Consider the following 27,529-nt stretch of genomic DNA (forward strand, 5'->3'; position numbering starts at 1 on the left):
CATCAGTACCACAGTATCTGCGTGACATGTCAGAGTTCAGGACCAGCTACACATTTATGTTGAGATTTACACGCTTCACTTTTCAGGCAGGAATTTTTCTCTGGTTTTCAAGTCCTTCTGAAAGTAGGATTAAATATGGATTAAATCATGAATCCTATGTTACAATCTCTGAATTTCTTGGATACATAATTTCTTCACTACTAATTACGTTCTACATTCATTAATGCCACTGCATTTAGAAACGAAAAGATCACTGGGGATGCTGACATCAATACCTGGGCCTGTGATCCCTCCGTGCTCCAGGCTGGGCACGCAGGCAGTGGGCGCTGCTCCTCGGAGGTGGGAGAAAAGGGGATGTCGCTAAACTGCAGTGTTTGGCAGTCAGAGTGTGGAAGCCCAGAAACGTGGGTACGCTGAGCACAGAAGGGTGAGTCCCCTGCAGCCCAGCCAGCTGTGGCAGCAGCGCTGGCTCAGCAGAGGGAGGGACACACGGCCAGCAAGGCAAAGTGCGCCACAGAAAACCTGAGATCGGAAAGCAACCCGAGCTCAGCTGACCCAGAGCTTCACCTTGAACTGGTGTTTGGAAAGTGCACTGCGATTCCCACCTGGCTGCAGAGAGCTGGGATGGAGCCATTTTGAAGCAGACACACAGTGACAACTGCTGCGGAGCCTCGAGGTCACACTGTCCCAGCAAGCACCTGTCCTGGGGCCTAGAGTACCCAGCAGAACACAAGTGAGACAGGCACAGAGGAGACTGAAGCCAGGGGGTTCCAGGTGGAAAAGGAAAGGAGAGTCCACTCCCTTGTCCTTGAGTCTGGTGGCTCATGTGTCCAGATGAAATGGGCAGGAATCTGAACAGGCAGGTGTGAAGGCTCTAGGGACTAAGCCTGGGGAGGCTGTGGCCGGAAGCAGAGTGTGTGGAGTGTTGGCTCCCCTGCTCACAACCAGGAGTAGAATTCTTAGGCGGCTCCCAAGACCCAGGCTCTAGGATCTAATCTGATCTAACATGCTGATCTAATCTCTCCAGAACAACCGCACCCAGCTTGGCCTGAGGCCTGAGCAGAGCTAAGCCCCAGCCCCTGCACCTGCCCTCACAGAGCCCCGCAGCGCGCCCCACCAGGAAGTGCACAGATCAGTGCAGACATGGCATCCACCTCCTCCTCCTCTAACCCCGAACTGCGCGCTCCTGTCCACACCACTCTGCACACAGTGGCTCACACTCATTGTCAGCACCCAGCCCCTCCCCTGACCTACACCTGTGGATGCTATCACCTCTGGCCTCCTCCAACCCGGTCTGTCTGAGGCCTCCCATTTTGACTCCTACAGTACTTTCCCAGAGCAAAATCACAAATCAGGTATTTTAAGTTCCTATCTCGATGTCTGTCATATCCTACAGGCAACAAACTTCCTTTTCTGCCATGTCCATCACTGGCTACCAGAACCGGGCGGCGCCACGCAGACCTCACAGTTGCTCACTGAATGGATGGGGATCTGCACCCACCTGTACCCTGACCATTCAAACTCACACCTCTGAAGAGGGTTCCAGGACCAAGTCAGCAACAGTGTCAACACGTCTTCTCTGCTTTCCTTCTCCAGGTCTCCAGCGCTGTTCTCTCTACAAACACCTGCCTCTCTCCTGTGCCCGGCACAGCAGTCTCCCGCAGCACCCTTCAGAGTGTGCTCACTGAGGCGTGCTCACGTGACTCAAGAGCATGTGTCCTGTTTCCTTGAGTCCACCTATTCAAAGGTGTTTCCCAAATCTCTCACCACCTGGTCTCTCCTAACCCTGCTCCTCACTCGGCTTGCACGCCCCCGCGTCACAGGCAAGCACCACAGTGACAGCTGCACATGCGTGTCGCTCTCACAGCCAGGTGCTGTCCCAAGGACTCGTGTGCAGACGTGATCCTGAGAAGGCTAGGCAGTCATGTTATCATCACCCACTCCCAGGCAGAGTGAGGCCACACAGCCAGGGAACTGGCCGGCCAGGACCGGGCAGCCCCAGGTGTGTGCTGGTGCCTAAGCCTGAGTCAGGCACACAGAAGTAGTCCAGGTTTATATAATTACAAATCTAAGGACTCATTCACACACAAAAACAAATGCAAAGAAATTTCAGAGGAAAACTTTCACTCATCTTTTCAGACCCCGTCTCACCAAGGCTCAGTGCTATCTGCATGAGACGCATCACTATTAGTGTCTCCAGAAAGAAAGCAGCCACCATGCGGACTAGATGGTGCTGACAACCGGGCCGTGGCACTGGACACCAGAGCACCTGACGACTCTCTCCCCAACACCAGCACCTGCCACTTGTGCATAGTCCTTTGCTTTCAACATGGAACAGAGGAATTTTGGCCCCTCTTCCCACAGTGGTTACTGCTTGGCTAAGCTCAGGCTTCCTGTGCAAACACAGTACTGTCCACTCAACATGCCCACAGCCACTCTTCTCAGGGGCAAGGGGCTGCAACTGTGGCTGGCCGCTTCAGTCCACAAGACACACTTCACCACCACAGTGCACCAGGAACAGCTGCGGCGAGGCCATGCACCACCTCGTGGGCAGCAGAAGGCACTTCAGACACGTTCTGAGAAATCGTGACCTGAAAATAATGCCACCTTACAAGTGATAAAAATAAGTAAAAGGTGAACCAAAAAAGTCACCCAAGCAACGAGGCCTTGGCTAGCCCTGAGCTTTCAACACCATCGGGTCACCCAACTTCTCCCCACTTCACTGTGGCTACTGTCACCCTTGCTGCCATTTGCTGTGGAGCACAGGTGCAACCCAGAGGAGAAGTGTGGGGAGAGCCAGCAGCGGTGCAGGTGAGGAAGAGGCACAGCGGGACAGTGGCCGGGGACAGCTGGCCGGGCACACGCTCTAGCCTCCTGAGCCACAGAGACTAGACCAACGTGTGCTGCACCTTCCAGGACCTCCACGTTCAGCACCAGGTGAGGCTCAGGTTCCTCCGCCCAGCTGAACTCGCATGAGATGCAGGTGCCGGCTTGAGACACTCCCTTGCATTGCAGCCCTCTGAGGCCCAGGGCATCTCTGGAAGCCCTGTACAGGCAGCGAGGCCTGCAGCTTGGGAGAGAGAGCACCCTGGGACAAGCACCTGGGAGAATAGGGCAGAGCCCCACAAGGGCCACCCCTTCCTGAACTTTCAGAGCCACTACCAGATGCCCAGCCTAGCCCTCCTGACAATTCTGAAAGCATCTCATATCCAACATTCAATCCAAACATCAGGCCACTTCTCACAGCTTCCATTCATATTAACTAATTTTTTTATTCATTTTCTTGCTAAGATTTCCATTTTTATTTTCAAGCAAACTTGAGAGTCAATCCTGAGCACAGACGTGTAACTACACGCTCTTGAACCAGCCACTCCCCATCCCCAGTGGAAACAGTCGTTGACTAGGAGACCTCCGTGGGCTCTGCTGGGAGAACTGAACCTGGCCAGTGGTTCAGAGCCCTCGGAGGGCTCCCTCTGTGACAGACAAGGTCAGCAGTCGGACATGGCCACGCCCCGAAACCATCTGTGCTGGGAGCACTGTCTCACTCAGCGGCATTGGAATCCAGGAGAAGTCAGTACCCTTTATTATCACTCACGCAGGGGATAAACTGGTGTTTAGTACACAAACTGATTTTAAAAACAATTATCATTTACATTTCTTCTAAGCTAGTAAGATTATATTATCTTAATATTAAAAAGTAAGCAATAAACTCCCACTAACCAATGTTCTCCCCATCCCTATCCATTGTAGAGAACTGACATTCTCTGTGGTTCTCTAAATACTCAGTGTCTAACCTTTTTGTTTTTGTATGAATGAATACATCTCAAAACAAAGGGAGAGGTAATTTCTAGATCAGTCTCACCTACAGTCGTTACAACTCTTTACAAGGAGGAACGCAGTCTTCCTCCTACTTGAGATCAGGGGCATGCCATTTCAACAGGACCGGCAGTGACCACTTTGACATGCTCTTCCGAGCAGATGGAGCCTCAGCTCTCCTTCCCCACACAGAGGGCTGGGGGAGACCACGAGCTCACTTGTCTACACTGTTCTCTGACTCACGAAACACGACACAATACAAGTAAGTGCCACAGGCAGCAGTATCTTTTAGGTTAACTGAAGCTAACAAACCATTTAGTGGAACTGTGTTATACAGCTGAAGGGCAAATAGATAAAAATTCTGCCATCCAGGGAAAACAATCTTAAATTGAAACAGGTACGGTCCTCCTGGCAGAGCACCACACCCTGTCCCTGCCAGGTGCCATGACACACATCTGTAATTCCAGGGAGTCATCACTCGAGAGACTGAGGCAGGAGGATGGCAAGTTCCAGGCCAGCATGGCAACCGAGTGAGGCCCTGTCTCAAGATAAAAACCAAAAAAGGGCTGGGATGTGTCTCAGTGGTAAATTGCCCTGGTTTATTCTCTTTGTCCAAAAAAACAAAAACAAAAGAAAGCCTCCAGTCCCGAGCAGATGGAATTCCCCTGAACTGCCCACTGGCATGATGGGGCCGGGCCGGGTCCTGACGAGAGCCACTGAACGCTCGCTGGAGCAACGCCACCCTCCACACTGAGGACCACCACGGGAGCTCTCAGGAGCACCTCAGGGGCCCCATGTGCACTAGCCTCAGGGTTGCAATGGATAGACGCACCTATATCACCACAGTTAACTTCTGTTCATGAAGATGCTTGCCACAACCCACTTCAAAATACTTCTCAAAATCTAACATAAGCACATTAATCCCCCCCAAAAGGAACATGGGCAATAAATAATTTTTTGGAAAAAGAAAGACAAATAGGAAAAAACAAAGTGTTCACCCTCATCAGTAATTTTAAAAGCATAAAACATTTAAAATGAACTTTGACTTATCAAAAACCTAATTCACTTGAATGTAAGATCTAATTGTCAACAGAAACAGCAATACCAACACCTTCCACAGAGTGAGAGCTGGGCTCGTGGGGATGTGACCTAAACGGCACAAGGCTCCCAAAAGCAGCCTGACCGTGTGCCCTACGGCTGGAACACAAGTGCCAAGTGCAGTACACAGAAGTGAAGCTGCAGCCCATGCCTGTGAGTCTGCAGTGATAAAACAACAGTGCAGCCAAGGCAACACAATGCTGTGGTCAGAAGGTTCTGGAACAAGTTCACTGACAAAAGGAAAGGACTGGCGAGAGAAGCGAGAGTCAAGCTCAGCACGGTAAGACCCACTCATGTACAGTTACTAACCGGACAGACACCAAAGGTGCATATTCACGTACAGAGAAAATAGGCCAGAAGACTTATTACTTGTCTCCAAGTGAAGAACAAAACATGGGTCTGGGGTTGCAGCTCAGTGGTAGAGCACTCACCTAGCACGCATGAGGCACTGGGTCTGATCCTCAGCACCACACAAAAATAAAATAAAGATATTGTGTCCACCTAAAACTAAAAAGTAAATATTTAAAAAAAAAAAAAAAACACTGTTGATCATTTGCAACGGTGAGAGAAATGCGATCCCCACCATCAGCACCTAAAGGTGCTCTGGAGCTCAGATCCCTAAAACCAAAGCACCCGAGATGCTGATACTGACGAGGAAGAGCAGCACAGGGGCAAAGTCTCTGCACGACTGGGTCCATCTAAATCCACAGCAAGACGCTGGCTGGTCGCGGGGGGGGCGGCCGAGAACCCACTCCTTGACCCTACTGACAAGAACGGAGGAGGAGGACAGCAGAACTGCAGGGAACGCAACATCTCGCAGGAAAAGCCAGGACAACAGTGCAGTGATACCTGTGGAACTGCCCAGTGCAACTGCACCCCAGCACACAGGGCAAGCAGGGCCTGTGTCCAGGGCCATCTCTGGAACCCTGCCCCTCCTCAGCTACTCTGAGGACCCACCACGAGCCCTTCTCCACAGTAGCTTCAGGCGCCCAGGGAGACCCTGGCCAGGCAGGTCCCCGCTGCCTGCAGCCTGCCCAGGCGTCACTGTCTGGGACTCTAGAGTCTAGCAGAGACACCGAGATCTTCAACTCCTTTTTTATTTTTAATAACTGCTTTTCACCAACCCAAGGGCTTATTCACTTTAGTTTTCTTTAGAGCTATGTATTGACTAAAATAATTTCTCAAAGGTTCTTGCCAAATCGATTTCAAAGCAAAGATTTCCCAAGTATTAGCAACTGAAGTCATTCAAGATTCGTGACATTAGAACAACGTGACTGACGCCTCACATTTTTACTGTAGACGTTTCCATGTCCTGGTTTATGGAAAAATAATGCACTAAATAAATTCCACAAGAGAACATGAATAAGACAATAAGTGAATTTTAAATGAGTCAATGACTTGTTAAATGGCTTTCCTTCCTTGAAACCGCCACTGTTTCGGCACAGTGGAGCACACATGTGATCCCAGCTACTCGGGAGACTGAGTCAGGAGCATTTAAAGTTCCAGACCAGCCTCAACAACTTAATAAGAGTCCGTCTCAAAATAAAAAATTAAAGAGCTATGGATGTGGCTCAGTGGCAGAGTGGGTTCAATGCACCCCAAACCCCCACAAAATTGCCTACCAACATAGTTAAAGTGTTTAACTAGGTCAGTTGACAACCAGTGAAAAACAAATGTGATTTTTTAAAAATATATTTTTTTATGATCTGAAAAAGTAACAGTATGACTCACTTTGCTCATTTGTACCGATGTCCAGATAACTCATGTTACAAGCAAGCCCTTTCACTAAACAGTACAGAGGAAAACAGTGCTCCCTCCAGCTGGACTACTTCAGATAGACTTCAGTTTCCAGGGAGTCGCTAGAAACCAGACAGTGCGGCTGGGGGCAGGTACATGCCCACACGGCCACCCCACAGGGCCTACCCGGCATGCTCCTCAGGAGCTTGGCGTTGCACATGTGTCCCTTCCGGATGTCGGTGAGGATGTACTCCATGCGCTTGGCCCTCCAGAGGAAGTTGAACGCTCTCAGGTAGTGGCTCATGCACTCTCGTGTGAACACCTGGGGGACAGCGGAGACAGGGTCACGGCACTCGCTGCAGACTGCAACCAACCTAGGTCCCAGCCTCCAAAGAGCCAACAAACACTCAGTCAATGCCAGCATACTCCAGGAGATGCGCAAGTCACTGAACCAGCGCATTTCAAGGAAAGCACCACAACCGCCATGACACTAGTGATTTACAGGCCAGGCACACCCCAACAGCAGAAGGCAGGTGTTTTTAGACCCACCCTGCAGCAGGGAAAACTGGGGCTCAAGGTGACATGGCTAGAAAGTGGATCATCAGAACCTTGACCCAGGCCAGGCCCAGACTACGTGTGGACACTTAGCTATGACTCCCAGCTCCTGCAGGGACCTAACAGCAGCTCCAAGGTGGAAGGGAGGCCTAGCGGAATCCCCACTCTGAAGGGCCCCTCAGCCATCTTCATGGATCTACTCATCACTTGAATACCCCACTTGATGCCCACAAACGTGGCTTCCCAAGCACTGAATTTACATCACCAGCGCCTGGTGGGGACCAAACAAGGCCTTCCCTCAGGGACTCGGCCCACAAGTCACTTCTTAGATCAAGGATGAGCTATGCACTTGTGGCACAGGATCTTCTGCAGACCACAGCCACATATTTCTGACACAAACATGAGTGCTGCAGTGGAGCACGTGTCCACCTCCATCAGAGGAAGGGCAGAGGAAGTGTGGCCTGCCTCAGTGTCCACCCCGCACCACAGACACTTGGACATGGCCAGCTCGGCAGGCCACTTCTGCCACTGGGACAAGGCCAGCCTTCGCTCTGAAGGGAGCTTCTGCACCCCTGGACCTGGCCTTGTCCACCTCCTCTTTATCTAAATGTGACGTATGTGGGCCTATTCTACCCATCTCACCTGCCCAAGCTCTACCCATCCTCCAGGACAAAGGTACACGTCGTTCCCCCAGGCGCCCATGTCCCTCTTCCTCAGACACCTAGAACATTACTGCTGGATGTCCTTAGTTTTAGTATGTGACTAAGGACTACCTATTTATTCTCCCGTATGCATCTTTGTGCCAGTACCTGGCAGGAGCCCACACTGATGGAGGACCAAGCGCTGGAGCAGAGGTGACTAAACTTGCACTGAAGGTACTCCAAAACCAGACCATCTGTCTTGCAATTACAGAAATTAAGGTGACTGGATTAAGTATTGTGGTAAATGAAGGATTCTTCACCATACAAATACATACTATAGGGCAAGGGCCCTTTAACACTTTTTAGGGCTTTTTTAATTTGTTCTAATTAATTATACATGACAATAGAATGCATCTGGACACACCGTACACAAATGAAGCACAACATATCATTCCTTTAACACATTTTAAACTGCATTTTTTAAATGCAATTTAATCACCACTCCTTTGGGATATTAACTAAAAAAAAGGTGCTCACATTGCACTGAATTCACATGAAGAAAGCACCACAACACTCTAGTTCTACTGTCACACTGCCTTTCAGTTCACCTCCTCTTACAGAATCGATTTCAGAGAAATACTAAAAAAGCTCTGAAACTTGAGAAGGTGACAGAAATCGCAGGTTTCTGCCGCGCCGCGCAGAAGGCAGCACTGAAGTGGAACCAGGCCTTGCACTGCCCCTGCCTCACCACCAACCCTCAGTCCCCTCAGCCACGGGGCAGTCAGACGGCCTCAGCACTCTAAGTTGCCAGATGAAATAAAACCCAATGTCACACAAAGAGCTTAGGATTCATTCAAAATAAGGGGAGCCAGAGTACTTTATTACATGTTTAGTGAACTATATTTGGCTAATTTAGGGGGAAAGTAACTTGAATCTTGAATTTCATAAATTAATTTCAAATTAATTTCCCAAATAAAATCTATCCAAAAATTTCATTGATATTTTATATCATGGAATCAGTATGAAACAAATTGCTATTATTAGATATAATTTCATAATTATTAGAAGATATACCTATAATTAAATTCTGTATAAAAATGCCAACTTGAATTGAGAACAGAAAATAAATAGAATAATATGTAAGTTTAACAGAAAACCATTCTCTTCAAAATCTTGACTGTAAAGACCATTTTTAATATAAGTCTCCTAGTAACCTTTATATATAACATAACTGCATACAATTTACTCTGATAAACATTTTTTCAATTTCTAATAACAGTTGAATACTTACAACAGTCCAATGTGGCTACAGTCATGGCGATTTAGCTGAAAATATGCTAACCACATGGCAAAGGCCAGACGTGCGGGAGAGCACCCGCATACTGGGTCCCTGGCAGGGCTGCCACCGACAGGACCCTCCCTTCCCCTTTCTGCATCAGGCAGTCCAGACTGCTGCCACCACTGGCTAGCCTACGAATCAACACTTGTCACAGGAATGTCCTAGATGCAGTTTTTAAAATGACACTATGGCATAACGTGCTTTTCTTCTGTCCTTCTACTAGAGCTCGAAAACCTCTGATTTCAACAACATGCCATCACATGTGTGAGTGCACAGCACACTCCATGGAAGATGTGCAATGTTACAAAACAACTAAGGCATCACTTATCTAAACTGGGTTCAGGTTGCCTATTTGCGAAGGCACTTGGAGCTTGTGCAAATGCGATTTCCCTTCCTAGGGTATCCTGTCCCTCATGTGGGTTGGACAAAGCACTCTACCATGGAATCCCACCCCCGCCCCACTGTGGAGCCTGTTGTAGGCTATGAAAATGGCAGGAAACGTACATGAGCCCGCAAAGCAGATACTATGACAGTCTCTCACTTAGAGTGTTAAAATATCAAGCGTGTTGTACATTTTAACTATCTAACCCTGTTTAGGATGTAAGTCAAAGGAAAAAACCTAACTGCACATGACAAAAAAGTGAACTTAAGGGTGTTCAAGCCAAGGCAGCTTCCTCTGGTGAAGGACAGACAGGCGAGGCAGAAGTAAGGCACCTGTGCCAGGAGTCCCAGCTCACAGCCAGCAACACACAAGTGGTTGGTGCCAAGTCTGCCCAGTCTGGTGCAGCTTCAGAGACATTATCCTCACGGGCAGTGTGATTTACCCCAGGAGAGGAGGGGACAAGCCATAGAGTCCGGCTCTACAGGAACTACTACAGAAGGCTTAGAGTCTAACTCTGTTACTTCTCAGCAAAATATTTGTCCCAATAAATAAAAGAAATGCAATGTCCTTCTTCAATATTTCAGCTATAAAAATGACTGAACTAAGTTTAAAGAGATATCATGGTCAAGGAGGATTTATTCAAGCCTGAATAAAGAAAAATGAGCACCAGAAAGAGGCATTTTAATTGCAGAAACTAAGATGACGACTCTCCTGGCCAACCATTTACGATCGGATAACTAAAAAGAAAGGGCGCTTCACATGTGGTAAAAGCACTATGAACAATAGCACAGCTATTTTCTCATCAGTTTAAATGAATACTCCATATCAAACTTTATCTAAGTAGTAAAAATACAATTCCCCTAAAATATACTTTATAGTTCCTTTCAAATTATTCTAAATTAGTTGCTACAATCTAAGAATAATGGAACAAAATGAACAATCCATTTATTAAGTACTTGCTGAAAGCTATGATAGAACGGATGATATTTTTAAGGAATCTTAAAATAATACAGCATTTCAGCACTCATTAACACACATTTAACACACAATTTTGGCCTAAGTATTCATTCATTCAATGGGCACATATCCTACACGTCACAATCACTTGGATCATGTTCACGGAGAAAAAAGCCAATTTTAAACAATAAAATGTTTAGCATTCAAAACAGGCTGACTGTTAGACAAGCACACAGAATGAACTCACAGTTGCAATGGGTCCATCAACGTGGTAATCCAGGCTGAAGACGTCCCAGCCCGTGTCACCCGGAGAGACCTATCAGCAGAAACAGACATTGGTTTATCATCTGTTATTTTCAGACAACTGAAAGACTCAGGGCACCTGCTGCAGAACTGCCCAGGCTTCAAGAGACAGCACTGACCGGCCCCCTCTGTAACAAGGCTCTGGTGTCTGGCTGCACGAGAGCACGGAGCGGGTGGCATCACTCAACAGTGAGGTGAGGGCAAGGCATGCCACAGCTGCTCTACAGGTGGTTAGGAATGAACACTAAGGGTACGTTCAAAGCCCATGGGCCCATGACAGGTTCCACATCTCAAAAGGTCTGTACTTTAAGAAAACCAATGGAGTCTTATCATGATTCTCATCAACATTCAGCGAACACGCACTTGTGTTTATACCCAGGCCCCAGCCAGAGCCACTTCCTCCCACCTATGCTGAAAGCCAACCTGCTGCAGAACAGTCACCACCACCAAGTGTCCATGATGTGCCATCTGTTCTGGGCCCACCAGCCCTGTGAATCACCCCTCCCGAGATGGCATGGCTTGCAGGGGAGGTGACTTGCCTGTAATCACCAGTATCAAGGCTAAAGTGGAGTCAAGGCCCCAAGAAACAGGCGGCGCTGTTTCCTAGAGAGCCTAGAGGAGCCGGGCCTTCACCAACGTGGACACACCCACGAAGACGCACGGCACACTCACGCTGCTCACCTCCAGCAGCCTCACGTCCAGCCTTCTGAGGATCTCAGGACTGTCAAACTGTGCATTGGTGGCTCTCACAGCAGTTTCAAGGATTCCAGTCAAGTTATGTTGATACAAAGTTGTTGCTGGACGGACAAGTTCCGGTCTTAATATGTTGTGTAAAAATTAAAGAAAATGTTACTTGGACTTTGAAGGAACCCCTAAGTACCTTACAAGTAAAATTCTAATTGTAAAAAGTGAAAAGATAAATGGGACCAATACAATATGGTAACAAGAGCTATAAGACATAAATTGCAAAAAGGATTTGCCAACTATTTTAAAGACTAAAACATTTATTTAAAATTCCCAGAATATCAATTTTCATTTGGCTTAAATTGAAAGTGCTTAAATGTCAGCAAAGTTTTCAAACTTAGGACTGGCTTGTGAGTAGCACAGATGGCTCCTTTCCTACAGACACTCAAGGGCAGGAGAGGGCTTCCGGAAGTCAAGCCTACTAGAAACGGGGATGCCGCAATTCCAAGGGGCTCAGAAACACCCGCCATCAGCAACAGTACTGCCAGCTGCTGAATACCAGGCCTTGGGGTGCCTGAGAAACATGGGCAAACACTGGGCATCACCTGGCCACTCCCCATAGACACCAGACACCTAAAGCCAAGCTCTGAGAAGGACCCCTGCCTAGGATAATCCAAGCCACCCTAAAACTTAAATTTCCAAATAATCGGTAAATAACAAGCACAGATACTCAGAAATATATTTACAGAAAGTGAAGTCCCTGATAGAGCTAGTCCACATGGGTTTTGGAACTAGACAAAAGACAAAATGACTCTGGTGGTTTATTTAAGGGGGCAAATCAAAGACAGGTATAAGGTTTCAAGGGCAGACAAGAATCACAAGCCACCTGTGGCTGTGTGTGGACTGCTGTGCATAATAGCCTCTCGAAAGAATCAGTCTGGCATTGAGAACTCCCGGTGGCACCCCAACAAGGAGTGACCACCTAATGCGAGTGAACTTCCCGCCTCAAGCTCTGCCAAAGATCCCACACTGCACCTCAAATGGGTGTCACATGCCAAGATGTCAATCAATCTGCTGACCACAAGACTCCGCCCTTGAAACCTTATCCCTGCCTTTGATGTACCCCCTTAAATAAACAATAAATAAAGTTCAACCATGGCCCAAGACCACCGCAGATCTGATGGGGACAGCTAGGATTTAAAAGTAACTTATTGTTTTGTGTCCTAAGGGGGACATTCATCTTTTTTTAAAATGTCCTAAAGAGAACTCCACACCCTGCCCCCAAATATTCTCACAAACGCCTGAGTGAAAACCACTGGGCTTATGCTGTGACGACCCTCAGCGCTTGCATGGCCAGCGCTGCCCAAGAGTGCTGGACTGCACCCCTGGGGTCTGTGTCCTCTTAGGAACAGACGTCTCTGTCTCTAGGGAGGGAGTAGAGGACCAGCATGGGACTCCAGAGGGATGGCGAAGGAGGGCCAAAGGAGCAAAATGGAAGGTTTTGCTCTTCACACAAAACAATGATAGCTGAAAATACGAATACAAAGTTCAGTGTAAATTATACATTTTCAGGTTAATTTCACACTGAAGCCAGAGTTAACTATGATTCTGCCTGACTGCTCACACTCAGGATGCTGACACAGCCACGGTGCTCGTAATAACACAGATTCTTAGGAACAGCACGTCGCACAGGCTGATGGCCTACAGATCACCAGAGTAAACCCAAAGGACCCTGGCCCATGAAATGACACCATTTTTTTTTTTAATAATTTAATTTCTTTTTTTTTGAGAGAGAGAGAGATGAGAGAGAGAGGAGAGAGATGAGGATGAGAGAGAGAGAGAGAGAGAATTTTTTAATATTTATTTTTTAGTTATCGGTGGACAAAACATCTTTGTTTGTATGTGGTGCTGAGGATGGAACCCGGGCCGCACGCATGCCAGGTGAGCGCACTACCGCTTGAGCCACATCCCCAACCCCAAAATGACACCATTTTATCTGTGTAGATTCTGACAGATGTGTGCCCCGTAACAATTCAAGCTTTCCCTCTGATACCACTGATTCTTCCACACCAGAAGTATCAGACTCTTTCACACTGCAAGTACTGCCTACTTAGAACACTTGAAGCAGTTTACTTCTTACTTTAGCAAATCCATTAAGTGCCTTATAAAGTCTCCTTGACCAAGAAGCAAGTACCGCCTCATTGCCTGCATGTGGTCCAGCAAGCTGTACTTTTTGTTGAGAACATCCAGTAGATATTTGCTGGTCTCGAAATAAGCAGCATCGATCTTCCCTTGAAATGCATTTTCTAAATCTGTGAATAAATCTGCAGCTGTAGAGGACAAAGGGAGAAGCACATATACACGTGTGATATGTATCGGAACAGTACAGCAGAGGCACAAATGTGCGGAAGGCAGTGCTGACCCCACCATAGAGTTGCAGTCAAAGAAAGCAAACCAGCACCCAGACAGCTGAGGGCACTCGCCGACCTCAACTGCAGGACCAACAATAGGAGCTGACATGGCACTGCTCCTAATTCCAGAGGTCACTTTCCACACTGCCATGTGAAGTCTGACTAAAGCTCTATAGTCACCCAGAAAATAAGTGGTCCTGGAGCAGAACCCCGTGTGAATATGTGTGTGTCATGCAGCTCTGGAGAGCGGGGCATCACCGTCATGCAGCCACATCACAGTGCCACAGGAACCCACTGGAGACTTCCCAGGGAGAGGACCAGACTGTAGCCCACAGAGCCTAGCTCCTAACAGGGAGAAAGTACTTCCAAAGGACACAGAATGTGGAGACCACAGACACACCACAGGGCTTTTATGAGGCTAATTACATCCTGCAGCTCCAGTGTGAACATTCAGTTTCATTAAGAAACCACAGTACCCTCGGGCTAGAAAACCACCCCAAAGCTAAGCAACAACCTAAGCCTGAGAAAAGATGAAGTACATGTTCAAGGTCAAGCAGGAATAAGAGAGGCGAAGCCTTTCATTCCCAGTTTCAGTCTCCTTCCACTGCTGAGTTAAAGTATCAGAAGACTCCACGATTCTCTGTGCTTCCCCACACCCGTGGGTGAGTCTGGTACTGCTCACTCCAGTGACCCACTGGAGTAGGAAACGAGGACCCAGTGAAGAGGGCCACGGATGACGGCAGAGTGAGGTCTGCTGGGCCCACAGGCACAGGAGCAGGCCACCAGCTCCCACGGTCCTCATGCTAAGGGCAGAGGCGATGCTTCTGTTCATCTATGCAGTTTTAAAAGGGCAGACTCTGTAGCCCAGGAGGCCTTCACCACATGCTATTTGACTCATAAGCATTTCTCATTCTAGTACAAACCACAGAACACTAACCAATCTTCCCTCAGGGCGCCTGTCAGAAAACTGAGACCCAGGCTCCTCAAGTCCCAGCACTCCTGTGGTCCAGCTTCTCAAATTTCTCTTTATTCTTTAGTGGCACTTGGATAATCTGGAAATTTTTTCACAGGTGAATATGAATTTGACATATCCCACATGTGTACTGTTGGCAGTCTCTGGGGACTTGTGCCTTATCTTTCCACTATGCTATAAACTGAGCAGCAGAATCTGGCTTTCCACAGACACTAGCTATGACACAGTCTGAAGGGGGCAGCAGGAATCCAGGCCACCGTGAAAAAGCAGCACAGCCACAACCACAGTGCAGAATGGCAGCGGCAGCAGAGGAGCAGCAGGGGCAGCAACAGCTGCAGTGGCCTTACAGCAGCAGCACACAGTGACAGCAGCATCGGAGGCAGCTAAACCAGGCCTGTGGAGACGCTGTCCCTCCCAGGGGCTACCCATGCCCCTTCTGCAGGTGGTCCTCTAGGCACTATGGAAAGGCCACAGCTCCAACACAATTGCTATCCTGGCTCTTCTTTCTTCTACCTTTTAAACATAGGCATTTCCCAAAATCTGCACTGAATGGCACCTCTCTATCCAGGAGTTAACCTGAGGGACCACAAAACTGTGTGCAAATGCACGTGGGTGAGACACCCAGCTCTGAGGGCCTGACATTTGCCCCACCCGACCCCCTCGGCGCTCTGGCCAGGGCATCAGCCTTGCCCTTGGCTGTCGTAACACAAGGCAGGTGCTTCCCAAACTTCCACAGCCAGCCCCATCTTCTCCTAGGGTTTGGTATCCCATTGTCAATACAAAGGAAACTCTGTGAGCCATCTGAGATGATGATAGGAACAGCAGATACAGCCAGGACAGGAAAGCTATAAAAACAAGTTAGGCACACACACAATATCATGAAACTATTAAAGCTGGGCAGGCAGCGAGTGGGTAAAATGGAAGTGAGGAATGGCAGACGAATGAGGGGAAATCGTCACACTTGAAATGGAGGGACACATTTAGCACAGCACTGTGAGTACAACACACCGCCAAATCCCTGCTGGTTTCTGAACTGGCATCTGAGTCCCAAAGCATGGCTACCATCAGTCACATTTCACCCTGTTTTCTTATTTTGGCACCTATCACTTTACCATTAGGGAAAGAATAACACAGATTACTAAGCAGAATAAAAAAGCCACACCCTAGTCCAATACCTACTATTTAACTCTGTGTAAAAAAGGAATTAACATTCATACAGATATCATACACACACACGTGCACACACTCACACATATATATATCTAAACTGTGTTCAACAGTATGTTAGTCATCCACATAATCTCTAAATCCTATGGAACAAAGAACATCTTAAGCAATAAATAACCACCACCATCACCACATGATCACCACCACCCTCACTGTCACCACCATCACCACATCATCACCACCACCACCTCCACCGTCACCATCATCATTATCACCCTCATCACCACCATCTTCACCACCATCATTCTCATCAGTACCTTCACCAACGCTACCATCCCCATTACCACCACACCCACCATCATCATCCCTGTCCTCACACCACCACCACATCATCATCCCCACCATCAATACATCACCTTTACCCCTATTACCACCATCATCATTACCCCCATCCCCACATCACATCAATGCCATCACCACCACCACCACCACCACCACCACCAATCATCACCACCAACATACTCATACCATCCTGCGGTGGCTCTGCAGACTTGGTCACAGCTATCATCTTTGTGGTAGGAGTCTGATCATGACAAACTTGGTGCAAGAAATTTATTGATTTTCCTATCAAAAGGACCTAAAAGGAAAATATCCTATGATTACCTTTAAATGAAATTTAAATTATCATCAAATACTACAAATAGTCACAAGTTACAAATTGGTGATTGATCAAAAACTACATAACAAGAACATCAGATCTACTATCAAGTAAATTCTAGGAACTCAAAGCCAATACATTAACACTCACATTGACATAGTGACGCATTCAATTAACATATACTTCTAAGAATACTAACAATCCTAAAATGCAAAAAAAATTTTACTTAACTGAAAACTAGTTTTGTTACATAATCCAAGTATATATTGCAATAAAACATCAAAGTCACAAAAATTTCTTCTTCCCCACCTTCCTAGATTGATCCATTGTCATAAATGAAGGAATCATCGATTTCCTCAAAGTATATTTGTCATGCCACAGTCGGTCTGTTTTAACTGTTGGATCTGATGCTACAAAAAACTGAAAGCAAAGGTTCAATGAGTATCAAAAAGTGATATTATTGCAAAAACTGAACTAAAAGCAGCATCAAATAATAAGTTATTCTAGAAAATTATTCTATAGGCAAATTCTCCAGATAACAGAGAATCTTACCCATTTACCCAATAAAATTAGTTTTATAAAGAATTTTAGACAAAAATCCAACTTGAATTACATGTTTCCCAAATAAGAGCATTAAAAAAACAAGTTAGACTACTTCTTGGAGAATCAGGAACCTCACTTTGAGTATCCAGGAGGCCCCTGCCTGCAGCTGGGAACCAGCTTCCCTCTCTGCAGAAGCTCTACTACCTGGCAATAGCACCAACTTCTGTTCTGCTCAGCCAGAACCAGCTTACCATCTCCACTTCACAGGGCTGCACTGTGGGGCACAGGTTTCTGAACCCACATGCTCTGCTCATAAGAGCACCGGAGTTCACACCATCACCTGCGGGCAGGCCCTCCTACACACATGAGCACACGTGCAGTGGCCATCAGCAGCCAGCCAGGTGGCACTGGGAAAGGACCAAGATCTCCTCTCCCTCCCATTTAAGTCACAGCCCACTTTCCCCGCCCCCACCCACCCATTCCAGCCTCCCAGAGGGCTGACATCAGGAAGAACTCCAAGCACTGCTATCACGTCCAGCTTAGCTACCACCACAGTGAGAATACTTCCACCTTCAGCCACATGCCCAGCACCTGTGCCTTGGTTTCTATAAACATGTTTTCTAAAAGCAGAAGTGCTGAGTCGAAGTAGCCTAATTCTCATGGACAGTACCAGACTTCCTTTCCCAGTAGCCGTCTACTGCCCCTCCTACCAATAGCATGCCCAACATTCTGCATCCTGTGTGCTTTAGGTGACATTATTATTGTCCTGTTATTTGACAGCAAATGAAGTTTAACATATTTTCATAATTTCGTTACTTGCTTTTTTTCCTCCTTAGAACTGTCTTTTTGTGTCCTTAACCCACCTTTCTACTGGTTTTACCTTCCCTTATCAATAACATTCTGCTGTAAATTACTACATGACACAAACTTAGTTCTTCTTTTCTCTTTTTTGTACCAGGGATTAAACTCCAGGGCACTCAACCACCTCTACCACTGAGCCCCATCGCATCCCTATTTTGTATTTTATTTAGAGACAGGATCTCCCTGAGTCGCTTAGCACCTTACTTTGCTGAGGCTGGCTTTGAACTCCTGCCTCAGCCTCCCGAGCTGCTGGAATTACAGGCACGTGCTACCACACCCTGCAAATCTAGTTTTCCTAAGTTAACTGTTTGAAACTGGTTACATTTGTATTCTATTTTCCTGTGACCTAAACACCTGCCTTCTCTAGAGCTTCCAGGCTTCCTGTCTCCCTGAGATCTTCCCACTTCCAGATCATAGGAATATTCTCCACCATGTGACTTCAGTCTTTGTGCCATGTTCAACCTTGGACTCTGAACTGACAAGAGGTTGCAGGGATCTGCTTCCTTCTGCGTGCCATGATTCTTTACTGCTGGACCTACTGCACGGGGAAGCATTATCAGAACTGCATCAACAGATAAGAAAGGACGCCGTGTGGCTATAGCAAGAGACGTGAGGGGCACCTGAAGATTCTTTGACCGGCCATGGGGGGTGGGGGCAGTTTGCTTAGTATTATCAAGGGAAAGCAGTATCCAGTGCCCCTAGAGTTTGAACCCACAGGGTTGTTATTCCCACTGGTGTTCCATGCTTGGGAACATGGAGCCTCCAGGACCACACCCTGGTCCTTAACGCTGGATGGGCTCTAGGAGTCCTGCTGGCCTCCTGGCACAGAAGGGCCTCTGGGCTCACCTCGGTTCCTCCTGGGACCTAGATTGTGCTGCCTCCCCTCGAGCCCACTCTGCTCTAAGAGGGAAGTCAGGACCACGACCTCAGCACCCGTGGTGGTGTGCACAGGACCCAGAGGACTTAGTCCCAGCACCAGCTGAACCACACACAGCAGCTGCATGGTGTCAGACCAGAAACCCACACAGGCAGAAACACACAAGTGCCTACCCATCCCAAAGTGCCCTGTGAATGACACCCCCGACTGGACAGTGAGTCCACAGGCACAAAATGGATCCAAGGAATATCAGCAATTATAGAGCAATGATCTTCTAACAAAATGCAAGGACCAAAAATAAACCAAGAGAGGAGACCCAATTTCATTAGAAGAAATTGGAAATGTTAAGATGCTGTGAGCAAGGTCCAGGGCCTGCTTAACTTTAAAAAAAAAAAAAAAAAAAAAGGTGGCTTTTCTTTTTTTTTTTTGGTACCAGGGATTAAACCCAGAGGCACTGGGCCACATCCAAGTCCTTTTGATATATTTTATTTAGGGACAGGACAGGGTCTCGCTGGATTGGTTAGGGCCTTGTGCTAGGTCACTGAGGCTGGCTTTGAACTCATGACCCTCCTGTCTCAGCCTCTCAAGCTGCTGGGATTACAGGCATGTGCCACCACACCTGGCTAAAAACCACCATTCTTATGCTCTGAAAATGTTCGAGACCACAGAAAATATACAGAATGCCTGAGTTTACTTCATGACATTAGCCTGACGCTAGCACACCTTACAAAGAGTATCAAAACTTAACATTATAAGCCAGTTTCATCTATGAAAATAGAAAAATGAATTCTGAATAAAATATTATCCTTATATTACTTTAAAAAAGTATTCTTGGTCAGGGTATATCACTGTTCAGTATGGCACTAAATGTCTAAACACAACTGAAAGCAAAACATAAAGGAATTACAAAAAGCTATCATGTAGTGATTTAAAACAGTTTGTTCTTAACTATCTATCACTGACCTTCCAAGAATCTAAGGAAAAGTACAGACCTTTGTCCCAGGGAAAAAATGTACCTGTCACAATACCGTTTGGTATACTGTTCAGGAATTTCAGAGATCATTCTAAGCAGCCATGGTATGAAAAAATAATATTTACTGGCATAAAATAACATTATTTACTACAAGGAAAAAATAACAAGTTATAAAACATGAATTGTGATATGGTACACAAATACACAGTAAAAATGGCATATTCCTACATATTTGTACATGAGATTACTAATGAATTTTTAACTACCTCCATTTACCTATTTATATAATCTATTGTATCTCTATTTATATAACCCAGATTTTTAAAATTGAGAATATTTTTAAATCAGGAAAAAATACTGTTTAATTAAAGAAGTAATTCCATCCAATACTGAACACATTTTCCAGTATTTTTTTTAATAACATCATTTTCTCAAGGCAATTAGGTCAAAGGCTTTTTTGTCTCTGGCAGGAACACCAAGGGAGAAGACCCAGGGGATAGAACTCCAGCAATGCCAAGGTCCTGGTAGGAGAGGTGTGATGGCGACGGCCGCACACAGCCAGCCCTCTGCACGCAGGTGCAGGACGAGACCAAGGCTTCCCTGACTGCAGAGCAGGGCCACCCCACTGAGTCAGCTAAGACTTCCTATCTTTAGCACAACTTGAACGATTAAGCATTCGTGGACCTTTCCATTTTAGACTTTTTGATTTACATTACCTTTCTAATTTAAAACACAACTCATAACTGCTTTGAGAAATAAACAGTTCTCTAATGTGGACTATCATCACCTTAACATATACTTAAATTATCTCCACTGGAAATTTAAAAATCCACCATGAATAATCTCCAGGGTTACCCAATCACTGTGCTGTGCATGCTCTGTAGCCTGCCATTCAACAGATTAGATTAATTGCATAAATTGTATTTCTCTGCTCTTCACCTGAACAGAAGAGCTAGCTTTTATGGACAACACACTAATTCATCCTAGTAGCTGGAGTGCAACCGGATTTTTATCAGCGTGAACAATAAGAAAATTTAATTTCAGCTATAAAAAGCTCAGACAATCCGGTCATCTTCAGAAGTCATGAACGCATTGCTTCCTCTGGGGGCAAAGGAACACGCAGTCACTCTACCGGCAAACAGCCAGTATGAACACAAAGACGGGGCCCTTCAGAACATAATTAACCCTGTGAGAGAGAGATGCAGCAAGGGAGGAAAAACAAGGTCAGAATACAGATACAAAGCTTTTACTTTACTGATGCATTTTTCCACTCAAGGTCTTGAATTTTCACTATTAAACCTAACAGAATCAAGGGAAAATAAAGCTAACTATACCAAGGTATGTCGTTCGCTGCTGGAGAAACACCAAGGCTCCCCTACTAAACACAGAAACAAAGAGGGAGATTTTCTCAGTAAGCAACTGATTTCTAGGAATCAGATCCATCAATACAGACCTCTGAAGATTCACTCACCAGTCATGCAGGCCAAGGCCAGGGTGAGACTGCTTCTCAGGACACCCGTCGGAGACACCACAGTGACCATGCCAGGGGACACCCACACACACACCCAGACACTCGTGCAACAAAAGTCCTGGAGGCGGCAAACTCACAGACACAGCATGCACAGGCTCAAGACACGCACTTCCTTGGCTAAACTGACCCCAGGCCTCCTGCCTGTTGGGGTCCTACTGCGTGTGACTATCTTCTCAGTCTCCCATGTGGACGTGCACTGCTGGGGCACAGGAGTACAGCTGGTTCCTGCTACTGATCTCACACCTGCTGCTGGGAGCAATTAGATGAGAGGTTCAGGCTCCTTCGCCCAGGTACCCTCACAGTGTGGGGCTGGCATCTACAAGACCTTGCCATCAGGGACAGAGAGCACTTACTGGTTCCTTTCCGACCTGGATGTTTTGTTCCCCCCACCTGAAGCACAATGCTAACAGGAGTGGTGGGAGCAGACACCCCGTCTTGTTCCTGATCCCAGAGGCTCGTGGTCTGTGACAGTTCATAGACGCCCTTTGCTGGCTGAGCTCCTTTCTAGTTAGTGTGTGCGTTCCTAAGGTGAAGAATGTTGGATTTCTTCAATTGGTCCTTTAGCCCCAATGGTGGTGGGGCGGGGGGTGTTTTCTGTCTTCTCTGATCATCCTCTGAGTGTGGTGTCACACAGTCGGCTCTAGGCCGGACCCTTGCATTCCTGGGGTAAACCCCACTTGGCTGAGGGGTACGGTCCTTTTGATATATGCCATGAGTTCCATTTTCCAGTATTCTCTTGGGGATCTTCGTATCTTCATTTATAAGACATTGGCATACCGTTTTCCCACGCTGTCTTACAGCAGCCTCTTAAAATGACCTAAAAACCCTCCCTGTTCCACTGAGAGTGCCGACTCGGGATGTGCAAAGCAGAGCGTGAGATCTGCGCACCGCAGTCTCCTGGGCACCGCTCACATTCCTTCCTTCTTTCTCCTCTGGTCCCCCAGCTGGATGGCCTCACCTGACCTCCCTGCTGAGCAGGGCAGCTAGCGATTCTTCTCACTGCAGTAATGCCCTGATCAGCTCCGGCTTCCACCTCTACACCTACTCCCTTTTTTCAAGTTCTTTCTTGATGTCTTTATCTTTCTTTTGATTACAAAAAGTAGCATTTCTTTATGCAGACATCCAATAATCTACCAGGAAATAAAAGATTATAAGCTCCTGTATCACCATCAGGGTCAATTGTAGACTACAGAAATTCAACCTCACAGTAGCCAGACTGAGGACATACTAACCTATGCTGGAAATGAAGGAGAATTCTCAGATTTTAGCCACATAACCATCAAACACACCCTCTACAAACTACCAGTTTCATTCAGTGAGTACATCAGAGTCAACTAAAGAGAATGTTTCCAAAGCTCATCAAAAGTTTAAATGAACATGTATCAACGTAGTGTTCTCCAGAAATTCAGGGTGATGGAGATGTACAAACAGAAAAGAGAAAGGCCGCCGACTTAGGGACAAGAGAGACTCGGGGAACCCACCATTCTGCTGGGGCTGCCTCACTCAGGTGACATCTACACGCTCACCACTTGTCTGCTCAAACCTCGTCCACATGGAACCCCAGAAGGGTGGCCACCACACCCCTCTGGAGACGGAAGGGAGGCTGAAGGGCACAGAGCCATGAGGAGGGCGGCCAGGCCAGAGCCCAGCACGGCCTGCCTGGCAGGCAGCAGGACAAGCAGGGAGCAGCACGTCCATGGCCTGCAGGGCTGGGCAGGGCAGGCCTCAGCAAGGAACCCAGGCACTGCACCTCAAGGGCTCGGGAGAGCAGAAATCGCCCGGAGCTGGGTTAGAATCCATGTATTAATCACTAGATAGAGACTCTTCAATAAATAGTCGTAAAATTCTCAAGTTTTTTCATAATCTTTTTAAAGATTGCTCTAAAAAATAACCTCTTAGTTCTGTAAGGTACAATTTTAATGGGTAATAAAAAGCTAGCCTCAAAACTGAACACACAGAACTTTTTTCTTTGGTGCTGGGGATTGAACCTGGGCCCTGCACATATATACACCTTAAAAAGAAACTCATTTTTTCATTTTCTTAACCTAAACTCAAAAATGACATACTTTTAAAGTATAGATAATTTGTTTTGTGATCATGGTCAGAAGATTTAACAAGCATTTTAAATAATCAACTATACAGGGCTTCTTTTGGTTTCAGGGGTATTTGTGGTGGGGGGTGGGGGGGTTACTTTGCTACAGAGCCACATCCTCAGCCCTTTTTATAAGTTGTTTTGGGCCTTGGTACATTGCTGAGGCTAGCCTCAAACTCATGATTCTCCTGTCTGAGCCTCCCAAGTCACTGAGATTACAGGTATGCACCACCTCAACTACATAGAAAACACCATCCAAAACTCACTTCATCCTGTAACTGGAGAATAAAGGAATTCAAATGCATTAACTCTACCAAAAACAAAGCAAAGGCAGACACTTGCAAGTTCCTCCCTACCTCCCAACTTACTGGATAAGAACTGAACAGCCCAAGAATATAAGACCCCTTTAATCCTGAAAGCTTAAGTCTCACTTGAAACTCTTAACTAAACAAACAACTTCATAACATTTTCCAGAACAGACCCAAAAAGGATTTAAAGTTCACTATAAATACAAAACACACTCCCTGCACAGCCAACCGGCCTAACTGCACTCAGAAACACCTATGTAAGCTAATAATAGGAAGCCCAGGGGCCCTGGTTTGAAGTGCCTGTGAACAGAAGCGTTTAGAACACTGGATCTGTTTTGGACTCTGGAATGTCTACATATACATAAGGTACCTTGGGATGGGACTCCAGTGTCACCTAACTTCATTTATGTTTCCTATGCATTGTGCGGACAGTATGAAGGTCGTTGTCGACAGCATACAGAGTGCCTGTTTCATGTGAACTGTTACGTGGCCAGGTGAGGAATTTTCCATTGGTGGCATCATGAGAGCACTCAGTTTCAGATTTCAGATTTGGAACGTTCAAATTAGGGATGCTGAACCTGAGATACACTCACTTGAGGGCTTAAAAGGGCAGAATCAAAACCTAAGGCATGCATCCTCACCAGCCAGAGTTCCACCTCCACACCTACTTCCAAGAAATGTGGGAGACACAAAAAAGGACATTCATTTGAATAATGTTCCTAAGATTAAAAGCTATAAAAAACACAATTTCCATCAACAGGAGAGCTACTGAGTAAATACTGGTCTGTTCATGTGGTAGAGTAACACATGGTAATACAAAGGCCCTCCCGGCGTTATCAGAGAGCTGAGGCATACTGACCACTGGCACCACACACCCCCACGTACTGCCCACCACAGGCTTCCAAAGCACAGAGCTCCATCTACCACTGGTTCTGCTCTAGAACGTGTCTTAAAAACAACGGCAATGGCGGCACAGCTTCACATCTGCTCACGGGCACCTCGTGCCATGAGGATGGCAGCCAAAGGCAGAGCCAGAGCCACAGGACAAACAGACAGCCCTCGGCCCCCTTCCTTCCTCCTAGGTGCACTGTGTGTCAGAAAGCCCCCAACACTTCACAGAACAGATGGATCCAAGCCCTATGCCCTCTTCCACAGCAAACATCAGAGCTGTTCCAAGGTGAATGCCGTACTTACTGCAGGTTCATGTATCTCTTAACCATTTAACAGGTGTAAATTATTTTTAGGTTCCTGCTTTTGCTTTCTTAATGTTCCTGAAAACGTTTTTGAGTGTGACAATCCTCACCCTATTTTCCCACAAAGCCCTTTGGTTTTTATCGTGTGGCTTTGCATAGCAATGATTTTTTTTTTTTTTCTGGTACCAGGGATTGAACCCAGCGGCACTTTACCACTGAGCTTCATCCAAGCCCTTATTTTATTTTATTTAGAGACAGGGTCTCACTGAGTTGCTTAGGGTCTGGCCAAGTTGCTAAGGCTGGCTCTGAACTGCCTATCCTCCCGCCTCAGCCACCATGCCTAGCTGCACAGTAGTGATTTTTAAGAATTCACATGCTGCATTATAGCAGAATTGACAATAGTTCCAAAAGGTAAAATATACACTATACAATTAATTTGCTTCCTTCAAACAGCAGAACTTAGGTGACCGACTGATACTAGAAGAGATAGGGGATGCAAGAGAAAGGAGGATGCTGCAGAGCCCACCACAGGTGGGCAAAGTGAGTGCACCCAGGGGTCTCCTGGAACAGTGAATAGACACGGGAGGCTGCACCACTCAGACACACGACAGAAGCCTAGGCAAGTGGGCCGACTCACTGAGTCTCTCACTCCTGGAGCTGGAGAGCAGTTTCCCACCAACCACACTCAGCTCTGCTGCTCAGCAAGACTATCTTTTCGGCACAGCACAAAATGCTCATGGCACTTGAGTGAAGTATGGTGTGTCCCACTCAGAGGGAGTGGAAATGGTGGGGAACCAGGAGGAGTCACCGAGCATCCGCACCCTTCGCCCCGAGCATCCGTACCCTTCGCCCCCAGCCTCGGCACCAAACACCCCTCCTTACTTCGTGGTAAGTGTCCTCAAGCTCCCCATCATAGATCCAGCGGTAGAGGAAGCTGAGCACGGGATGAGACACCAGGCTCAGAATGTGCTGCACCAAGGACCTCATATAGGGGTCTCCCGTTCTCGTGTAGGCATGGACAGCAGAGGCCAGCTCACCTCCTTTCCTTCCTGGGAAAACACAACACCCAAGTTTACTTCACAGAAAAACCTGTCACTCAACATTAACCAAAGATGGCCAAGTAACTGAGATAAAGCGTGTCTGCTTTCTTCGGTCTACACCACTTTGGTTCCTAGACACAGCAGCAATAAGCAATGCGTCAGGCCAAGACATCAAGACCCTGCCCAGGGCTTCACCCAACATCAGTGGTTTCCCTCTTTTTGACTGCTAACAAGTGTTTCAATTCAGAAAGTAGCAACAAGTGACTGGTGACAAAATCTAGATCTTACATGGCTTTTCATGCCTTCTTGACTGAGCCACACTAAGATTCACACATCGTATTGTAATTCAGCATGATGTAAAGTTCTAAGAAACTAACGTTCTACACTGTTTTGGAGTTCACTACGCTAGTCTCAATTCACTTTCTTCACCTTAACCAGCAGCAGCACCATCTAAGACCCTGTTCCATGCAGACAAAGCAGCCCTGAGCGCAGGCTGAAGCAGGCAAGTGGCAAACTCAGGTCCAGAAGCAAAGGCGCAGGAAGCTTCCCAAGTGACACAGCGGCTCATGTTGCCCTGCGTCACTGCTGTGGGCAGACTGCTCTGCAGTGTGCACCAGGGGTGGTGAGCCTGGGACCCAGGATCTGTCAGTGGTTCTCACAGCAGCAGTGCCACCAAGATGGGAAGAGGGCAGGTCAGACAGGTAGAGAACAGCAGCAGGACTTAGGTGACCGACTGATACTAGAAGAGATGGGGGACTGCAAGAGAAAGGAGGATGCTGCAGAGACCCAGCCATGGAGGTATGCAGTAACTGGACCAACAGCAGAGTTTTACTTGTTGTGCTCAAAAACCTTTTTGAGAAGTGCCAGGAGGTGAGGGAGGCGGGCACAGACTGCATGGTGATAAACCTGGACTCAGACATGTAAGCTCAGGTCCTGAAAGCTATATAGCAGAAGATGGTGGAGTGTGGGGAGCTCCTACCAGGGGCAGATGGCTGGCTCTTCACATCCCATCAAGTCCTAAGAAGCCTAGGATGTAACAACTACCAGGATCCCAACATCACAAAAGAGAAAGGAGAGGGTCTTGGCCAATCTGGGACAAACTGTGAGGGGAAAATGTCCAGCAGGCAGCCAAAACTACAGAGGCTAGAGCTTGGGAGGGCCTCGGCTGGACACATACACAAGAACGCCACCATACAGGTGGAGAACAGGGCAGAACCCTGCCTCAGAGGAATGAGGACGAGGGAGAGGCAGGGAGGCTGACCAACAAGAGGCCAGGCAGAGAGGAGCAAAGGAGGGTCCTGGCATCCAGAACACATGCAGTGACACCTCTCCTCCTGGCCTTCACCTCGGGGACATCCTAAGCCTCCACAAGGACACACAGGGACCACAC

General features: G+C 47.1%; 1 protein-coding gene across 1 annotated transcript in view; it reads right to left on the reverse strand.

Moving 5' to 3' along the window:
- The window catches only part of Tubgcp3 (tubulin gamma complex component 3), a 72,141-nt gene that overhangs the window by 15,010 nt on the left and 29,602 nt on the right, over positions 1–27,529 (reverse strand). Inside the window, exons 11-17 of the mRNA XM_076872040.2 lie at positions 25,982–26,148; positions 17,031–17,141; positions 16,592–16,700; positions 13,653–13,842; positions 11,510–11,645; positions 10,773–10,841; positions 6,838–6,973 (exon numbers count right to left, since the gene is read on the reverse strand). Of these exons, the coding sequence (XP_076728155.1) occupies positions 6,838–6,973; positions 10,773–10,841; positions 11,510–11,645; positions 13,653–13,842; positions 16,592–16,700; positions 17,031–17,141; positions 25,982–26,148 (918 nt within the window). The remainder of the gene's footprint in view (positions 1–6,837; positions 6,974–10,772; positions 10,842–11,509; positions 11,646–13,652; positions 13,843–16,591; positions 16,701–17,030; positions 17,142–25,981; positions 26,149–27,529) is intronic.

This window comes from Callospermophilus lateralis, chromosome 12, assembly GCF_048772815.1.
Source record: "Callospermophilus lateralis isolate mCalLat2 chromosome 12, mCalLat2.hap1, whole genome shotgun sequence".
NCBI classification, from domain to species: domain Eukaryota; kingdom Metazoa; phylum Chordata; class Mammalia; order Rodentia; family Sciuridae; genus Callospermophilus; species Callospermophilus lateralis.